Source organism: Bos taurus, chromosome X (assembly GCF_002263795.3).
Source record: "Bos taurus isolate L1 Dominette 01449 registration number 42190680 breed Hereford chromosome X, ARS-UCD2.0, whole genome shotgun sequence".
NCBI lineage: Eukaryota > Metazoa > Chordata > Mammalia > Artiodactyla > Bovidae > Bos > Bos taurus.
The window spans coordinates 125155078-125174575 of NC_037357.1; the positions used below are offsets into that span (position 1 = coordinate 125155078).

Below are 19498 nucleotides of genomic sequence, written 5' to 3' on the forward strand. Positions count from 1 at the left end.
ATGATAACAATAACCCTGTGTACGAGACAGCAAAAGTGACGCTGATGTATGGAACAGTCTTATGGACTCTGTGGGAGAGGGAGAGGGTGGGAAGATTTGGGAGAATGGCATTGAAACATGTAAAATATCATGTAGGAAACGAGATGCCAGTCCAGGTTTGGTGCACGATACTGGATGCTTGGGGCTGATGCACTGGGACGACCTGGAGGGATGGTATGGGGAGGGAGGAGGGAGGAGGGTTCAGGAGGGAGAGCACATGTATACCTGTGATGGATTCATTTTGATGTTTGGCAAAACTAATACAATTATGTAAAGTTTAAAAATAAAATTAAAAAAAAAAAAAAAGAAGTATGATCTTTCAGTTCCTGAAGATGATATCAGGGAGACTGTAAGAAGAACAAATGTGAATTATGTTGCTAGAGTTATTTGAAAAAAGTGGAAATGAGCATGGAGTATAAATTAGATGATGGTAAAGAGTTAAAAAGAGGCAGGTGTAAGTAGGTGAATTACTATAAATAAGGGGAAGAGAAAAGAGAAGGAGGCAGTTAAGTGGTCCTCCGTTTGCCCTGGCAGCTGAGCTGTTCCACCCTCTTGACTTGGTGACTGATAGAGGTAGATAAAAAGGCTGCTGGGAAGATGTGGTATTCTCCATAGAAAGTCAGTTTACACCTTGTCTTTGAGGATGGGAGAAGCAAAGTGGTAAATTTGTTTCAGGTTGTAAAATGTTGCTGTTGTTTGTTTGCTAAGTTTTCTTAGACTCTTTTGTGACCCCATGAACTGTAGCCTGCCAGGCTCCCCTATCCATGGGATTTCCCAGGCAAAGATACTGGAGTGGGTTGCCATTTCTTCTCTAGGGGATCTTTCTGACCCAGGGATCAAACCCACGTCTCCTGCATTGAATGTGGATTCTTTACCACTGAGCCACCAGGGAAGCCTTAAGTTGTAAAACGAAGCTCTCAAAATAAAATTTCAGTGCTTGATCACTCAGTCTTGTTTGACTCTTTGCAACCCATGGACTGTAGCCTTTCAGGCTCCTCTGTCCATGGAGATTCTCCAGGCAAGAATACTGGCGTGGGTTGCCACGCCCTCCTCCAGGGGATCTTCCCAACCCAGGGATCAAACCCAGGTTTCCCACATTGCAGGCAGATTCTTTACCATCTGAGTCACCAGGGAAGCCCAAGAACACTGGAGTGGGTAGCCTATCCTTTCTGCAGGGGATCTTCCCAATCCAGGAATGGAACTGGGGTCTCCTGCATTGCAGGCGGATTCTTTACCAGCTGAGCTACCGGGGACCTAATACAAGTAGTTGATTTTTTTTTTCATAGATGTATACAGGGTCACGGGGCTTCCCTGGTAGCTCAGCTCTTCCTGTAAAGACTTTTTGACATCAGTACTATTTACTATGTAAAATTCATTTTTTTTATACTAATGAAATTAAGGGATTAATACTAAAAATATCTCTTTTTACTTTGAATATATGTAAGAGTAACTTGGCAAGTAACCTTCATTTGAAATATTAAAGCTGTCTTGATTGGGCTGCAAGTAACAAATTCAAATCATTTGGATATGACAGTCCTTCTGTGACCATGTTAATGTAGAGTCTATATTGTAGCTTATAAAACTTTACTATTAAATATATATATATAGGGATATAATATCTTTTAGCCATTAAAAATCAAGTAGGGGGATTCCTTTGACCTTTAGAAGATGAAGCAGGAGCCATTGTAGCTGCTTTATGTTTTTCTATTTTGATGGGCAGAATTATTCCTATATATGGCATCATTGGATAGTATTTTCTAAAGGAAAAACTTTTATCTGCCAAGGACTAGAAATACTAGAAACAGACAAAAGGTAAATTGATAGAGTTTTTCAGTGTGCCAGATAAGTTTGAAGTTACTGGTTCTTATAAGAGCATCTTTATTTTTTCTGGAGAATCAGACTATTTCCTGATAATCTAAAATCTTAAAATATCTTTAACTTGATTTTAAATGGTACCTTTATTTCAGGTGGTTTTCAATGAGTAACCTTTGGAATATTTTTAAAGATTGAGTTAAATGTCTTTTGAATCAAGAAGAAAATACTTTAATTATGTCATTTACTTTAATCATATTTTTGTGTTGTGTGTTTTTTCTCTCAGTTCTTATTACGAAGAATACCACAAAAACACAGCCGCCTCCTTCCAAGGCAGCTCAGCGCTCAATGCAGTCTCCACAGAACAGTGCTATAATATTACCAACACATCAGACTAAGAAATCAGGTCGGCCTAAACCACCTGGATGTCCTTCAGACCCCAAGAAGGGAAGTTCTGTTAAGAATACCACAACAAAGAAAAAAGGCCCACACTCAGGAAGAAAGGTTAGTTGTATCTCCTACTAATTTCTATTATGGGTCTCTGTAGTGCCTTATTATTAAACATACAGTTTAGGATTTACTAAGAGTGTTATATGGGCTTCCCAGATGGCTCAGTGGTAAAGAATCCACCTGCCAATAAAGGAGACGTGGATTTGATCTCTGGGTTGGGAAGATCCCCTTGATAAGGAAATGGCAACCCACTCAAGTATTCTTGCCTGGGAAATCCCATGGTCAGAGGAGCCTGGTGGGCTCAAAAGATTTGTACACAACTTAGTGACTGAACAATAACAAGAGTATTATGACACCCTTGAGGAATGTACCAAGAGTGTATAAGGCTTTTTACAAGGGGGAAGGGGAAGAGAAAGGGATTGGGATTTTGGGACTAGCAGATATAAACTGTTATATATAGGATCCAAATACATGTTGTCTGTAAGAAATATACTCTTAAATATAAAGGTGTAGAATCTTGGATCAACTTAAGACTGAATAGTATTTGATCTCTTCAAAACCACACTGAAAATACTGCATGGGTGTATTTATCTTTGGGGCAGTTTATTTAAAACTCAGTATACTTTAAAATACTTCATGGGAAATAGATGGGGAAACAGTGGAAACGGTGTCAGACTTTATTTTTTTGGGCTCCAAAATCACTACAGATGGTGACTGCAGCCATGAAATTAAAAGACGCTTACTCCTTGGAAGGAAAGTTATGACCAACCTAGATAGCATATTCAAAAGCAGAGACACTACTTTGCCAACAAAGGTTCGTCTAGTCAAGGCTATGGTTTTTCCTGTGGTCATATATGGATGTGAGAGTTGGACTGTGAAGAAGGCTGAGTGCCAAAGAATTGATGCTTTTGAACTGTGGTGTTGGAGAAGACTCTTGAGAGTCCCTTGGACTGCAAGGAGATCCAACCAGTCCATTCTAAAGGAGATCAGCCCTGGGATTTCTTTGGAAGGAATGATGCTAAAGCTGAAACTCCAGTCCTTTGGCCACCTCATGCGAAGAGTTGACTCATTGGAAAAGACTGTGATGCTGGGAGGGATTGGGGGCAGGAGGAGAAGGGGACGACAGAGGATGAGATGGCTGGATGGTATCACTGACTCGATGGACGTGAGTCTCAGTGAACTCCGGGAGTTGGTGATGTGACAGGGAGGCCTGGCGTGCTGCGATTCATGGGGTCGCAAAGAGTCAGACATGACTGAGCGACTGATCTGATCTGATCTGATACTTTAAAAGGGTTTCCCTGGTGGCTCAGCATTGAAGAATTCACCTGCCAGTGCAGGAGATGCAGGTTCAATCCCTCAGTCGAGAAGACCCTTGGAGAAGATCCTGGGAGAAGGCAAATATTCTTGCCTGGGAATTCCCATAGACAGAGGAACCTGGCAGGCTACAGTCCATGGGGTCGAAAAAGAGTCAGACACAACTTAGTGACTAAACAACAACACTTTAAAAATAACATAATTTACTGCTATACTGTGAACCCAGATAACGGTCACTAATTTAAACAAAGAAAAATCCAACAGCACTGAGTGTTCTACTTTTTCTCCTTTGTCCCTGCCTTTTAAATATCTCTATTATTACCTTTTCTAGGCCCAAAGTCCTCTTTTCTGATACTCAAAGAGTCTTGTTTGAAGTTAGCTCCTAGAAAACACCAAGAGCTGATATAATATAAACCGCTAGTGAATTTTAACAATACCCAGAAGACATTTGTTCTTAGATACAGTGGGCATAATTCTGTATGGACTTTAGCAAGCCACTTTTAATTTTGTCAAAATTATCATGTGTAATATGGAGAAATGCAGGCTAGATACAGTAAAAACCCAGATGAGTGACTGCTTTCTGAAGACAAACTGTCCTCTGCCTTGTTGAGGTTCCCCAACCTCATTTGATGAATTCCTGGATTAGATTTCCAGAGTGTATAAAACTTAGATGCATGCATGCTCAGTTGTGTCTTGACTCTTTGAGACCCTATGAACTGTAGCCCATCAGGCTCCTCTGTCCATGGCATTCTCCAGGCAGAATACTGGAGTGGGTTGTCATTTCCTCCTCTAGGGCATCTTCCTGACCCAGGAACCCTGCATCGCTTGCATTAGCAGGCAGATTCTTTACCACTGAGCCACCTGGAAAGCTAAAAAAACAAAAAAGCAACAAACAAACCACAAGTTTTATATAATAATTATTTTGTCTAAGGTATGACTAGGTGGAGCAGGGATAGCATTGGGAATCCCAGTCTCTTGGTCTCTTTCTCTCCTACTTGACTAGCTTATGGTCCCCTCTTAGCACAGTTTGGAAAGTACTACAATTTGTAATAAAGAAATTTCCATCCCAAAGGACTTCTGACCACTGATCATTTGTGGACCAGTGATGCTAATGATTTTCTGACCTCCTTATCTAGGAATTTTTTCTTTTTTACCAGGGAAAACGTATTCCTGTCATTTGCTCCACATCTTCAACTTCTGAAAATGCACTGGCCAGAGAACATGGTAACATTTCATATGATAAGGATGTTTTCCCTGGGTCATCTAAAATAGTGATGTCTACAGGTAAATTAGTATTTTTAAGAGTATAAAATTAGTACTTTTGTTGTATTATATTCAGTGTCTTTGAAGTCCTGAAAATAAAATAAGAGGGAGAAAAGATGATAATAAGCATTTCTTTGAGCATTTTTCATATTAAAATATTTTGAAATTCTAGTTGTTTATTTTGATGTTAAGGAAAAACAGTCTGTTTAAATACATGAGTCACCTGAAAATTCAGCATCCTTAAGATATTTTATCCCTCTTGGTAAAATTTATAACATTTGCATTATTGTCAAATCTATTCTTGTTTTCCCATTATTTCATTTCACAATTTGTCTTTTTGTCTTGTATATATTTTTAAAGTTACCTCAAACCTTTTTTAAATGCCTGTTAAAATTTTCACAGATCCTTGCCTGTCAAGGGACATGATGACTTTAAATTGCTGTTTGCTGTGTAAAGAGTGTGAAATGACAGGCACCCACACTAATTAATCCCTTTGATTTGTCATCTTCTACAGATTTCCTTATTCCTTCCTGTTTTTTTTATAGCAAGTTTTATTGCTTCCTCTCCTAGATTCTTAATTATCTTTCTCTTACATTCTTCTCTTCCCTGGACTTTTTCCCCTCAATTTTTCTTTTCTTACTGAAAAGAAATTATAGTTTAATTTATTGAAATAGGTATCACTTTAAAAATAATTATTGTTACACTTCCCATTTTGTCACTTTATTATTTCTGATTTTTAGTCCATTAGCTGGTGAGACTGACTAAATGAGTATAAACATTGAAATCCTTGTTTAGCTCATTTGTGCTCAGTAGAACTTTGTCAAGGCCATCAGTACCTCAGGTTGTTTTTAGTAGGTGATATTTCTATGACAGGGTTGATCCTTCCTCTGGCTGTTGCCAAAAAGTTGAGAATTATCATATATTTCAACATGGTGAAAGTGAGATTAATGGGTTTTTATTGTACTAAATACAGACTTTATATAGATGAAAATTTTGCAATAAAGCAGTGGAGAAAAATAACATGCCTTTTGATTTAGGGGGACAATATATTTTCTTTTTGGTAATAATCATATTACATTGTATGTTGGTTAGAATTTGATTCTCAGTGAAGAAAAATTAAGGAAACTTGACTGTGATTATAGGGTATTTACTTCTAAATGCTAAATGCTTTTATTATACTAAGGAAAGCATTTATTCTTAAAATTTTCTTTTCTGAACCTCAGCATGTATAGAAAGAACATTTTAATTTTCTTAAAATTAATGAAAAATTTTCTCCAGGTCATTAGAACTTACTGTGACACATATCTTAAATTATGTGGTTACTTTAGAAAATACTATGTAATAAATAAATGCAGTATTGTTGATTTAAAATAAATTCGGTCCAAAAGGAATGTGCTAACATGACCAGTTTTGAAAGAAAATTCTTGCACTGTGACTGCAGTAAAAAAGTGAAAATATTCTTGTCTCTAAGCCATTTTTATCTAATATGGGAATGTGCAAAGACTTGTTTTGTGATGCTACTAAAACTTCTATTGTTTCTATAATTAGTTTGGACAGAAATCTAGAAAATTGAAGAAGCTTTTGGATTATTTCTTTCTAGGTTTAATATATTTTTACAATGTGAAACTATGTTTACATATTTTTAGATAACAGAAATGATAATTGATATTAACTGTGTTTAGGTTCTCTTTGAGTGAAGTGTGGCTAATGGGATATATAGTGATGATATAGTGTTTGTGTTCCTTCTAACCAATCTCATTGTTATATCTATATACACATTTTTCATCAAGTCTGTGTCTATATAAACAAACATGGAAACTGTGGCCCTCACCTGGATCAGAACAAAATCCAGCAGCTGCCAGACCACTTTGGCCCAGGCCCTGTCAATGTGGTGCTCCGGCAGACGGTGCAGGCCTGTGTGGATTGTGCCATTCAAAGTAAGACTGTTTTTGAATTCCTTAAGCCAGATGATCGTGGAGGAGAAGTGATAACCGGTATGCACATCTAATCCTTTATCAGCTTTTGTTCTCTAATTGGATTTTAGGTTTCAAGAAGGCAAAGATTTTATAAAATACATAGATTATTTTCTAATTTTTTATTCTATTGATGATAATCCAATATTTATTTTGTTAATATATAGAATATTTATAATAATTATATGTTTATAGACTTTTAACCCTGTTTTGAAAAGTTTAACTTTCAAAATAAACTAATAATGTCAGTAATACTGTAAATTGAAGTAAGAGGTACAGATTTTTCCTTTTACCTTCTTTATTAAGCTTACTATAGATAAAGTGAGCTTTATATTAATATATTTTAATTTTTTTTTAAGAAAACAGACTAATATATAAGAATCTCTAAATAAAAATGTGATTCAAGAAGTGATTAAGGGATAAGATACATATGGCTCTCATGATTGTGTGATCAGATACTGCATTTATACCCATGGCTTCCCTGGTGGCTCAGAGGTTAAAGAGTCTGCATGCAATGCGGGAGACCTGGGTTGGAGACCTGGGTTCGATCCCTGGGTTGGGAAGATCCCCTGGAGAAGGAAATGGCAACCCACTCTAGTATTCTTGCCTGGAGAATCCCATGGACGGAGGAGCCTGGTGGGCTACAGTCCACGGGGTTGCAAAGAGTCGGACATGACTGAGCAGCTTCACTCAATCACTTCACTCAATGTTTGGAAGAGTAGAAAGTATTGTAGATCAGTGGGTTTCTATTGTTGTTGTTTACTTTATGAATATTTTTAAATGAGAATGCTTTTCTTAGTTTGGACTATTGTGTTTGAATGAGAGGAACTTATATAATTTAAGATTATTCCTTTATAAATTACAAAAATCACACATTAGATTTATATTTCCTATATTGATGGCTTTTTTGTTGTTGGTGTTATGGTTCTCATCTTTTTATGATGTGACTCTGACATCTTTTCATAGCTGCTTTTGATGGGGAAATTCATTCCATCCAGCTGCCTCCAGTGAACAGTGCATCATTTGTTCTTCGCTTTCTTGAGAACTTGTGCCACAGCCTGCAGTGTGATAACCTTTTGAGTAGCCAGCCTTTTAGCTCTTATAGAGGTAATACTCATAGTCCTGAAGAGAATGATCAAAATAAACCAGGTAAGAGAAAATGTAAAATTTTATACTAATCTTACATTAGATTCTTCACTAACTTGAGAGTCTTGTATAATTCAGTTTTTCCTTGTGTCCTCCTTAAGGTAAACCTTTTAGCCACAGTGAACTAACTAGGCATGTATAAAGTAAAAGTGAAGTCGCTCAGTCGTGTCCGACTCTTTGCGACCCCATGGACTGTAGCCTATCAGGCTCCTCCGTCCATGGGATTTTCCAGGCAAGAGTGCTGGAGTAGATTGCCATTTCCTTCTCCAGGGGACCTTCCCGACCCAGGAATTGAACCTGGGTCTCCTGCATTACAGGCAGACGCTTTACCGTCTGAGCCACCAGGGAAGCCAGGCATGTATAATATATAGTTTTTTGTTCATTCAAAATGGAAAAGTAATTTCTCATTGTATTCATAATTAACTTGAGAATCAAAACCTCAGAGCTATTGGGTTGGCCAAAAACTTTGAGTTTTTCTGTAACATCTTATGGAAAAACTGGAACAAACTTTATGGCCAGCCCAATATCTTTGTGGTTTGATTTGCATTTCCCTAGTGGCTAATGTTGAACATCTTTATGCTTATTGGCTATTTGTACATCATCTTTGGAGAAATGTGTATTCAAATCCTTTGCCCATTTTAATTGGATTATTTGTCTTTTCATTATAAGACATATTTTTATATTTATTATATATGTATATATTATATATTTGTTATATATAAATATATAAGGAATTCTTTATATTCTGATTAAAAGTTCCATTCAGATATGTGCTTTGCTTATATTTTCTCCCATTCTGTGAGTTGTCTTTTCACTTTCTTAATGGTGTCCTTTTAAGTAAAAAAGTTTTAATTGTGATGGAGTCCAATTTATCTATTTTTTCTTTAGTTTCTTGTACTTCTGTTTTCATATCTAAGAAAACATTGCTTGATACAAGTTCATAAAGATTTACTCCATGTTTTGCCCTGTGTTGTGAGATGTAGGGGCCCAATTTCATTCCTTCACATGTGAAATCTAGTTGTTCATGCACTGTTTGTAAAAGACCACTTTTTCCCTCTTGTCTTGACACCCTAGTCAAAAATGAGTTTTCTATAAATAAAGGGTTTATTTCTGGATTTTCTATTTTATTGATCTCTAGGTCTATCCTCATGGAAGTACTATACTACGTTGATTACTGTAGCTTCTTGTAGTGAGTTTTGAAATTGGGAAGGATGAGTTTTCCAACTTTGTTCTTTTTAAAGATTGTTTTGGCTGTTCTGAGTCCCTTGCATTTCTATATGAGTTTTAGAATAAGCTTGACAGTTTCTGCAAAGAAGCCAGCTGGGATTGTAATAGGGACTGTGTTGAATCTATGGTTCAGTTTAGGGATAATTGCCATATTAATATTGAGTCTTCCAGTTCATGAACACAGAATGTCTTTCCATTCATTTAGGTCTTTTTAAATTTATCAACAGTGATGTAGTTTTCAGAGAGTACATCTGGCAGTTCTTTTGATAAATTCATCCCTAAATATTTCACTCTTTTTTATGCTATTGTATATAGAATTACTTTCTCAACTTAATTTTTGGCTTGTTTATTGCAAGTATATAGAAATACAATTGATTTTTGTATATTAATCTTATAATCTATAACCTTGAATTTGTTTATTAGTTCTCATTGGGGTTTCTGTATGTGTATGAATTCCTTAGGATTTTCTTAAAGTCTGATATTAGTATAGACATTTCAGTACTGTTTGTGTGGTATATTTTTTCCATCCTTGTATTTTCAGCCTTCTTGTGTATTTGAATTTAAAGTTTGTCTCTTGTAGTAAGTTTGTAACTGGAACTTTAAAAAATCCATTATGCCAATCTAATGTCTACTGGAGTGTTTATTTCATGTACATTTAATATACTTACTGATAAGATAGGATTTGCATCTACCATTTGATATTTGTTTTCTATATGTGTCTTTTTTGAGGGGAGAGTTCTTTTCCTCCATTATTACATTCTTTTGTTTTAAATAGATGTTTTCTTGTGTGCCATTTTAATTTCCTTGTTCTGATTACTATTTTTAATTAATTTATTTTAATTGGAGGCTAATTACCTTACTACTCTGCAGTGATTTTTGCCATACATTGACATGAATCAGCCATTGGTGTACATGTGTCCCACATACTGAACCCCCCTCCCACCTCCCTCCCTATCCCATCCCTCAGAGTTGTCCCAGTTCATCACCTTTGAGTGCACTGTTTCATGCATCGAACTTGGACTGGTGATCTTTTTCACATATGGTAATATGCATGTTTCAATGTTATTCTCTCAAATCATCCCACCCTTGCCTTCTCCCACAGAGTCTGAAAGTCTGTTCTTTATGTCTGTGTTTCTTTTGCTGTCTCAGATATAGAGTCATTGTTACCATCTTCCTAAATTGCACATATATATGTTAATATACGGTATTGCTGTTTGTCTTTCTGACTTACTTCACTCTGTATAATAGGCTCCAGTTTCATCCACCTCATTAGAACTGATTCAAATGTGTTCCCTTTTTAATAGCTGAGTAATATTCCATTGTGTATATGTCCCATAGCTTTCTTATCCATTCGTTTGCTGACGGACATCTAGGTTGCTTCCATGTCCTGGCTATTATAAACAGTGCTGCAATGAACATTGGGGTACACATGTCTCTTTCAATTCTGGTTTCCTTGGTGTGTATGGCCAACAGTGGGATTACTGGGTCATATGGCAGTTCTACTTCCAGTTTTTTAAGGAATGTCCACACTGTTCTCCATAGTGGCGGTACCAGTTTGCATTCCCACCAACAGTGTAAGAGGGTTCCTTTTTCTCCACACCCTCTCCAGCATTTATTGTTTGTAGACTTTTTGATAGCAGCCATTCTGACCGGCGTTAGATGGTACCTCTTGTGGTTTTGATTTGCATTTCTCTGATAATGAGTGATGTTGAGCATTGTTTCATGTGTTTGTTAGCCATCTGTGTGTCTTCTTTGGAGAAATGTCTGTTTAGTTCTTTGGCCCATTTTTTTATTGGGTCGTTTATTTTTCTGGAATTGAGCTGCAGGAGTTGCTTGTATATTTTTGAGATTAATTCCTTGTCAGTTGCTGCATTTGCTATTATTTTCTCCTTTTATGAAAGCTGTCTTTTCACCTTGCTTATAGTTTCCTTCGTTGTGCAAAAGATTTTAAGTTTAAGTAGGTCCTGTTTGTTTATTTTTGCTTTTATTTCCATTATTCTGGGAGGTGGGTCATAGAGGATCCTGCTGTGATGTATGCAGAGAGTGTTTTGCCTATGTTCTCCTCTAGGAGTTTTATAGTTTCTGGTCTTACATGTAGATCTTTAAGCCATTTTAAATTTATTTTTGTGTATGGTGTTAGAGAGTGTTCTAGTTTCATTCTTTTACAAGTGGTTGACCAGTTTTCCCAGCACCACTTGTTAAAGAGATTGTCTTTTGTCCATTGTATATTCTTGCCTCCTTCGTCAAAGATAAGGTGTCCATAGGTACGTGGATTTATCTCTGGGCTTTCTATTTTGTTCTGTTGATCTGTATTTCTGTCTTTGTGCCAGTATCATACTATCCTCATGATTATAGCTTTGTAGCATAGTCTGAAGTCAGGCAGGTTGATTCCTCCAGTTCCATTCTTTCTCACGATTGCTTTGACTATTTGAGGTTTTTGTATTTCCATACAAATTGTGAGATTATTTGTTCTAATTCTGTGAAAAGTACCATTGGTAGCTTGATAGGAATTGCACTGAATCTGTAGATTGCTTTGGGTAGTATACTCATTTTCACTATATTGATTCTTCCAATCCATGAACATGGTATATTTCTCCATCTATTTGTGTCATCTTTCATTTCTTTCACCAGTGTTTAATAGTTTTCTATATATAGGTCTTTTATTTCTTTAGGTAGATATATTCCTAAGTATTTTATTCTTTTCATTGCAATGTTGAATGGAATTGTTTGCTTAATTTTTCTGTTTTCTCATTGTTACTGTATAGGAATGCAAGGGATTTCTGTGTGTTAATTTTATATCCTGCAACTTTACTATATTCATTGATTAGCTCTAGTAATTTTCTGGTGGAATTTTTAGGGTTTTCTGTGTAGAGGATCATGTCATCTGCAAACAGTGAGAGATTAACTTCTTCTTTTCCAATCCTTTTCTTTTTCTTCTCTGATTGCTGTGGCTAAAACTTCCAAAACTATGTTGAATAGTGGTGGTGAGAGTGGGCACCCTTGTCTTATTCCTGACTTTAGAGGAAATGCTTTCAATTTTTCACCATTGAGGATAATGTTTGCTGTGGTTTATCATATATGGCTTTTATTATGTGAGGTTTGTTCCTTCTATGCCTGCTTTCTGGGGCGTTTTTATCATAAATGTATGTTGAATTTTGTCAAAGGCTTTCTCTCCATCTACTGAGATTATTATATGGTTTTTATCTTTCAATTTGTTAATTTGGTGTATCACATTGATTCATTTGCAAATATTGACGAATCCTTGCATCTCTTGGATAAAGCCCACTTGGTCATGATGTATGATCTTTTTAATATGTTGTTGGATTCTGTTTGCTAGAATTTTGTTGAGGATTTTTGCATCTGTGTTCATCAGTGAAGTTCACCAGACTTCCCTGGTGGCTCAGACAGTAAAGGGTCTATCTACAATTCGGGAGACCTAGGTTTGAGCCCTGGGTTGGGAAGATCCCCTGGAGAAGGAAATGACAATCCACTCCAGTGCTACTGCCTGGAAAATCCCATGGACAGAGGAGCCTGATAGGCTACAGTCTATGGGGTCGCAAAGAGTCAGACACGACTGAGCGACTTCACTTTCATAAGTGATATTGGCCTGTAGTTTGTGTGTGTGTGTGTGTGTGTGTGTGTGTGTGTTTGGCATCTTTGTCTGGTTTTGGTATTGGGGTGATGGTGGCCTCATAGAATGAGTTTGACAGTTTACCTTCCTCTGCAATTTTCTGGAAGAGTTTGAGTAGAATAGCTGTTAGCTCTTCTCTAAATTTTTGATAGACTTCACCTGTGAAACCAGCTGGTCCTGGGCTTTTGTTTGTTGGAAGATTTTTGATTACAGTTTCGATTTCATTGCTTGTGATGGGTCTGTTAAGATTTTCTGTTTCTTCCTGGTTTAGTTTGGGAAGGTTATACTTTTCTAAGAATTCATCCATTTCTTCCAAGTTGTCTGTTTTATTGTCATATAGTTGCTGATATTAGTCTCTTACGATCCTTTGTATTTCTGTGTTGTCTGTTGTGATTTTCCACTATCATTTCTAATATTGTTGATTTCATTCTTCTCCCTTTTTTTCTTGATGAGTCTGGCTAAAGGTTTGTCTATTTTATTTACCTTCTCAAAGAACCAGCTTTTAGTTTTGTTGATTTTTCTTTGTTTCTCTTTCATTTATTTCTGCCCTAATTTGTATGATTTTTTTTCCTTCTACTAAACCTGAGGTTCCTCATTTCTTCTTTTTCTGATTGCTTTAGGTGTAAAGTTAGGTTATTTATTTGATTTTTCTCTTGTTTCTTGAGGTAAGCGTATACAGCTATGAACCTTCCCCTTAGCACTGCTTTTACTGAATCCCATAGGCTTTGGGTTGTTGTGGTTACATTTTCATTTGTTTCCGTGCATATTTTGATTTCATCTGTGATTTGTTGGTTATTCAAGACATGCTGTTTAGCCTCCTTATGTTTGTATTTTTATTAGTTTTTCTCCTGTAGTTGACATCTAATCTTACCTCGTGATCAGAAAAGATGCTTGAAATGATTTAAATTTTTTTGAATTTATCAAGGCTAGATTTATGGCCCAGTATGTGATCTATCCTGGAGAACGTTCAGTGTGCACTTGAGAAAAAGGTGAAATTCATTGTTTTGGGTGAACTGTCCTGTAGGTATCCTGTAGGTATCAATTAGGTCTAACTGGTCCATTGTATCATTTAAAGATTGTGTTTCCTTGCTAATTTTCTGTTCGGTTGACCTATCCATAGGTGTGAGTGGGGTAATAAAGTCTCCCACGATTATTGTATTACTGTTTCCCCTTTCATATGTGTTAGCCTTAGCCTTACATATTGCGATGCTCCTATGTTGGGTGCATATATGTTTATAATTGTTATATCTTCTTGGATTGATCCTTTGATCATTATGTAGTGTCCTTCCTTCTTTGTCTCTTTTCACGGCCTTTATTTCAAAGTCTATTTTATCTGATATGAGTATTGCTACTCCTGCTTTCTTTTGGTCTCTATTTGCATGAAATATCTTTTTCCAGCCCTTCAGTTTGGGTCTGTGTGTGTCCCTTGTTTTGAGGTGGGTGTCTTATAGACAGCATATATAGGGGTCTTGTTTTTCTATCCATTCAGCCAGTCTTTGTCTTTTGATTGAGGCATTCGACCCATTGACATTTAAGGTAATTATTGATAAGTATGATCCTGTTGCCATTTACTTTGTTGTTTTGGGTTCGAGATTATAAACATTTTCTGTTTCCTGTCTAGAGAAGATCCTTTAGCATTTTTTGAAGAGCTGGTTTGGTGGTGCTGAATTCTCTCAGCTTTTGCTTGTCTGTAAAGCTTTTTTTTTTTTTTCCTGATAGAAATTGTATTTTATTTTTATTTTTTTTAACTTTACAATGTTGTATTGGTTTTGCCATATATCAAAATGAATCCACCACAGGTATACATGTGTTCCCCATCCTGAACCCTCCTCCCTCCTCCCTCCCCATACCATCCCTCTGGGTCATCCCAGTGCACCTGCCCCAAGCATCCAGTATTGTGCATCAAACCTGGACTGGTGACTTGTTTCATCTATGATATTATACATGTTTCAATGCCATTCTCCCAAATCATCCCACCCTCTCCCTCTCCCACTGATTCCAAAAGACTGTTCTATACATCAGTGTCTCTTTTGCTGTCTAGTATACAGGGTTATTGTTACCATCTTTCTAAATTCCATATATATGTGTTAGTATACTGTATTGGTGTTTTTCTTTCTGGCTTACTTCACTCTGTAGAATAGGCTCCAGTTTCATCCACCTCATTAGAACTGATTCAAATGTATTCTTTTTAACGGCTGAGTAATACTCCATTGTGTATATGTACCACAGCTTTCTTATCCATTCATCTGCTGATGGACATCTAGGTTGCTTCCATGTCCTGGCTGTCCTGGCTATTATAAACAGTGCTGTGATGACCATTGGGGTACACGTGTCTCTTTCAATTCTGGTTTCCTCAGTATGTATGCCCAGCAGTGGGATTGCTGGATCATAAGGCAGTTCTATTTCCAGTTCTTTAAGGAATCTCCACACTGTTCTCCATAGTGGCTGTACTAGTTTACATTCCCACCAACGGTGTAAGAGGGTTTCCTTTTCTCAACACCCTCTCCAGCATTTATTGCTTGTAGACTTTTAGACTGCAGCCATTCTGACTGGCGTGAAATGGTAACTCATAGTGGTTTTGATTTGCATTTCTCTGATAATGCGTGATGTTGAGCATCTTTTCATGTGTTTGTTAGCCATCTGCATGTCTTCTTTGAAGAAATGTCTATTTAGTTCTTTGGCCCATTTTTTGGTTGGGTCATTTATTTTTCTGGAGTTGAGCTGTAGGAGTTGCTTGTATATTTTTGAGATTAGTTGTTTGTGAGTTGCTTCATTTGCTATTGTTTTCTCCCATTCTGAAGGCTGTCTTTTCACCTTAATAATGAGAAAAGAGAAAGAGAAATTAAGGAAACAATCCCATTCACCATTGCAACGAAAAGAATAAAATACTTAGGAATATATCTACCTAAAGAAACTAAAGACCTATATATAGAAAACTATAAAACACTGGTGAAAGAAATCAAAGAGGACACCAATAGATGAAGAAATATACCATGTTCATGGATTGGAAGAATCAATATAGTGAAAATGAGTATACTACCCAAAGCAATTTATAGATTCAGTGCAATCCCTATCAAGCTACCAACAGTATTCTTCACAGAGCTAGAACAAATAATTTCACAATTTGTATGGAAATACAAAAAACCTCGAATAGCCAAAGCAATCTTGAGAAAGAAAAATGGAACTGGAGGAATCAACCTGCCTGACTTCAGGCTCTACTACAAAGCTGCAGTCATCAAGACAGTATGGTACTGGCACAAAGACAGAAATATAGATCAATGGAACAAAGTAGAAAGCCCTGAGATAAATCCATGCACATATGGACACCTTATCTTTGACAAAGGAGGCAAGAATATACAAATGGATTAAAGACAATCTCTTTAACAAGTGGTGCTGGGAAAACTGGTCAACCACTTGTAAAAGAATGAAACTAGGACACTTTCTAACACCATACACAAAAATAAACACAAAATGGCTTAAAGATCTACATGTAAGACCAGAAACTATAAAACTCCTAGAGGAGAACATAGGCAAAACACTCTCCGACATACATCACAGCAGGATCCTCTATGACCCACCTCCCAGAAATAAAGCAAATAATAAATAAGTAATTTTTTTATTGGAATTTGGAATTTGGAAATAAAAGCAAAAATAAATGGGACCTAATTAAACTTAAAAGCGTTTGTAAAGCTTTTGATTTCTCCTTCATATTTGAGTGAGATCCTTGTTGGGTATAGTAATCTGCATTGTAGGTTTTTCTCTTTCATCACTTTAAGTATGTCCTGCCATTCCCTTCTGGGCTGAAGAGTTTCTATTGAAAGATCAACTGTTATCCTTGTGGGGATCCCCTTGTGTGTTATTGTTGCTTTTCCCTTGCTGCCTTTGATATTTGGTCTTTGTGTTTGATCTTCATTAATTTGATTAATATGTGTCTTGGGGTATGTCTCCTTGGGTTTATTCTGTTTGGGACTCTCTGGGTTTCTTGGACTTGGGTGGCTATTTTTTCCCACATTTTAGGGAAGTTTTCAACTGTTATCTCCTCAAGTATTTTCTCATGCCCTTTCTTTTTGTCTTCTTTTTCTGGGACTCCTATGATTCAAATGTTGAGGCATTTAACATTGTCCCAGAGGTCTCTGAGGTTGTCCTCATTTCTTTTAATTCTATTTTCCTCTCTGCTTTAATTATTTCCATCATACTATCTTCCACCTCACTTATCCTCTCTTCTGCCTCAGTTATTCTACTCTTGGCCCCTCCAGAGTGTTTTTGATGTCAGTTACTGAATTATTCATTATTGATTGACTCTTTTTTATTTCTTCTGGGTCCTTGTTAAACATTTCTTGCATCTTCTCCATTCTTGTCTCCAGGCTATTTGTCTGTAACTCCATTTGTCTTTCAAGATGTTAGATCATCTTTACTATCATTATTCTAAATTCTTTTTCAGGTAGACTCCCTATCTCCTTTTCTTTTGTTTATTTGTTTGTTTTTGGCATTTATCATGCTCCTTTACCTGCTGAATATTTCTTTGCCTTTTCATTTTGTTTAAATTTCTGTGTTTGGGGTGGCCTTTCTTTAGGCTGGAAGTTTGTGTTTCCTCTTTATTGTGGAGCTTGCTCCCTGTGAGTGGGGTTGGACTAGTGGCTTGTCAAGGTTTCTTGGTTAGCGGATCTTGCATCTGTGTTCTGGTGGATGAAGCTGGATCTCTTGTCTCTGCAGTGCAATGAAGTGTCCAGTAGTGAGTTTTGGGGCGTCTATGGGTTTGGCGTGAGTTTGGGCAGCCTGTATTTTAATGCTCTGGGCTGTGTTGCTGCATTGCTGGAGAATTAATGTGGTGTGTCTTGCTCTGGAACTTGTTGGCTCTTGCGCGGAGCTTGGTTTCAGTGTAAATATGGAGGCTTTTGGATCAGCTCTTGTCAATTAATGTTCCCTGGATTCAGGAGTTTTCTGGTGTTCTCAAGTTTTGGATTTCAGCCTCCTGACTCTGGCTTTCAGTCTTTTTATTATAGTAGCCTCAAGACTTCTCCATCCATACACCATAGATGATAAAATATCTAGGTTAATGGTGAAAAAATTCTCCACAGTGAGGGATACCCAGAAAGGTTCACAGAGATACATGGAGAAGAGAAGAGAGAGGAGAAAGATAGAGGTGACCAGAAGAAGAGGGGGAGTCAAAAGGGGAGAGAGCTATCTAGGCAGTAATCAATTCCCTATGTGCTCTCCACAGTCTGGAACACCCAGATAGGTTCAGGGAGTTACACAGAGAAGAGAAGAGGGAGGAGGGAGATAGAGGTGACCAGGAGGAGAAGAGGGGGCATCAAAAGGGGAGAGACCAGTCTAGCCAGTAATCAGTTCCCTAGGTGTTCTCCACAGCCTGAAACACCCAGAGAGATTCACAGAGTTAAGTAGAGAATAGAAGTGGGAGGGACGAGATATAGGTGACCAGGTGCAGAAAAGGGAGAGTCAGAAGTATAAAGAGCAATGAAGCCAGTAATCACACCCCTATGTGAACATGGTTATTGCAGATTAGATTCTTAAAGGTACAAAGTTAATAGCAAATACCAAAAAGCAAAGATTAAAAACCTAGAGTAGATTCTGAAAAATACAATATTAAAAATGCAAAACAAAATCTATCACAAAAATTATGAAAAATATATATGAAATTTGCATTAGAAATAGGGTCTTTTTTTGCAAGGTAATAGTAGTGTATAAAAATGAAAATTAAAGTAGTAATAAAGTACCTAAAAATAAAAAAAATGGTAATAGTAAAAATGTATTTAGAAATTTCTCTGGAGCTGTTGTGGGCAGTGTGTGCTCAGTTCTGTTTCAGATATTTCCTTGTTCAGCTTATACTTCTCATGGTCTATAGGTTCCTTCCAATGCTTAGTCAGTGTTAACTACTGGGTTTTAATCTGTTGCACCTGTCAGTTCCAGAGCAGTTCCCTCTTCTTTGTTTATTTTGCCTTCCTCTGTTTGCAAGTCTCTTCAGGGTCTAATTTCCACCCTGAGACAAGGGGGCAAAGGTGGTCACTTATTTAGGCTTACTTGTTCACTTGTGTTGTGGAAAGGGAGTAACACTGCAAACAAATATCACAGGCATGTGTGGTGAGTGCTCACAGTGTAGGGACCTCACAGGGTTTGCCCCAGCTCATGGTGGTATGTGCTTTCCAGGTCTACACTGCTCAGGCTCCAGGTTGCTCTGCAGGGGTACTGTCCAAAGCAGGCCCTGCGTTTCCTGCACTTCCCAGGTCTAAGCTGCTCAGGTTCAGGTTCTCGTGTTCTCCACAAGGGCACAGAGTCAGTTGGGCATGCGTTTTGTGCCCTTCCCAGGTCTGAGCAGCTCAGGTGACCAGGTGCTTGGCAAGCACACTGTCCCAGTTGGGCTGTGTGTCTTAATCACCTCCCGGGTCCTGGCTGCTCGGTTTCCCCGGTGCACTGTGAGAGCACTGTCTCTGATATGCTGTGTGTCTCACCTGGGGAGCTGAACTCAGGCTGCAACCCTCCTGGCAGATGTCATCCCTCTAGGATCCCAGGAATATGTGGTTAGCAATTGGGAGCCTGCTCACAGTTTGGTAGAGGATTCCAGTCTCTGGGGCCGAGATTGCCCCTTGCCTTCTGGCTCTTGTTATCGCACACCTGCCTATCTGCC

At 37.5% G+C, this 19498-nt stretch overlaps 1 protein-coding gene and 1 non-coding gene across 3 annotated transcripts in view; one reads left to right on the forward strand and one right to left on the reverse strand.

The window, feature by feature from the left end:
* SCML2 (Scm polycomb group protein like 2) overlaps positions 1–19498 on the forward strand; it is a 121390-nt gene that overhangs the window by 85193 nt on the left and 16699 nt on the right. For both annotated transcript variants that reach the window (XM_005228395.5, NM_001192580.1), the window contains exons 8-11: positions 2138–2355; positions 4773–4899; positions 6669–6872; positions 7818–8000. In XM_005228395.5, the coding sequence (XP_005228452.1) occupies positions 2138–2355; positions 4773–4899; positions 6669–6872; positions 7818–8000 (732 nt within the window). The remainder of the gene's footprint in view (positions 1–2137; positions 2356–4772; positions 4900–6668; positions 6873–7817; positions 8001–19498) is intronic.
* TRNAY-GUA (transfer RNA tyrosine (anticodon GUA)) lies at positions 8274–8345 on the reverse strand. Its single transcript has one exon. It is a non-coding gene; the product is annotated as a tRNA-Tyr (tRNA).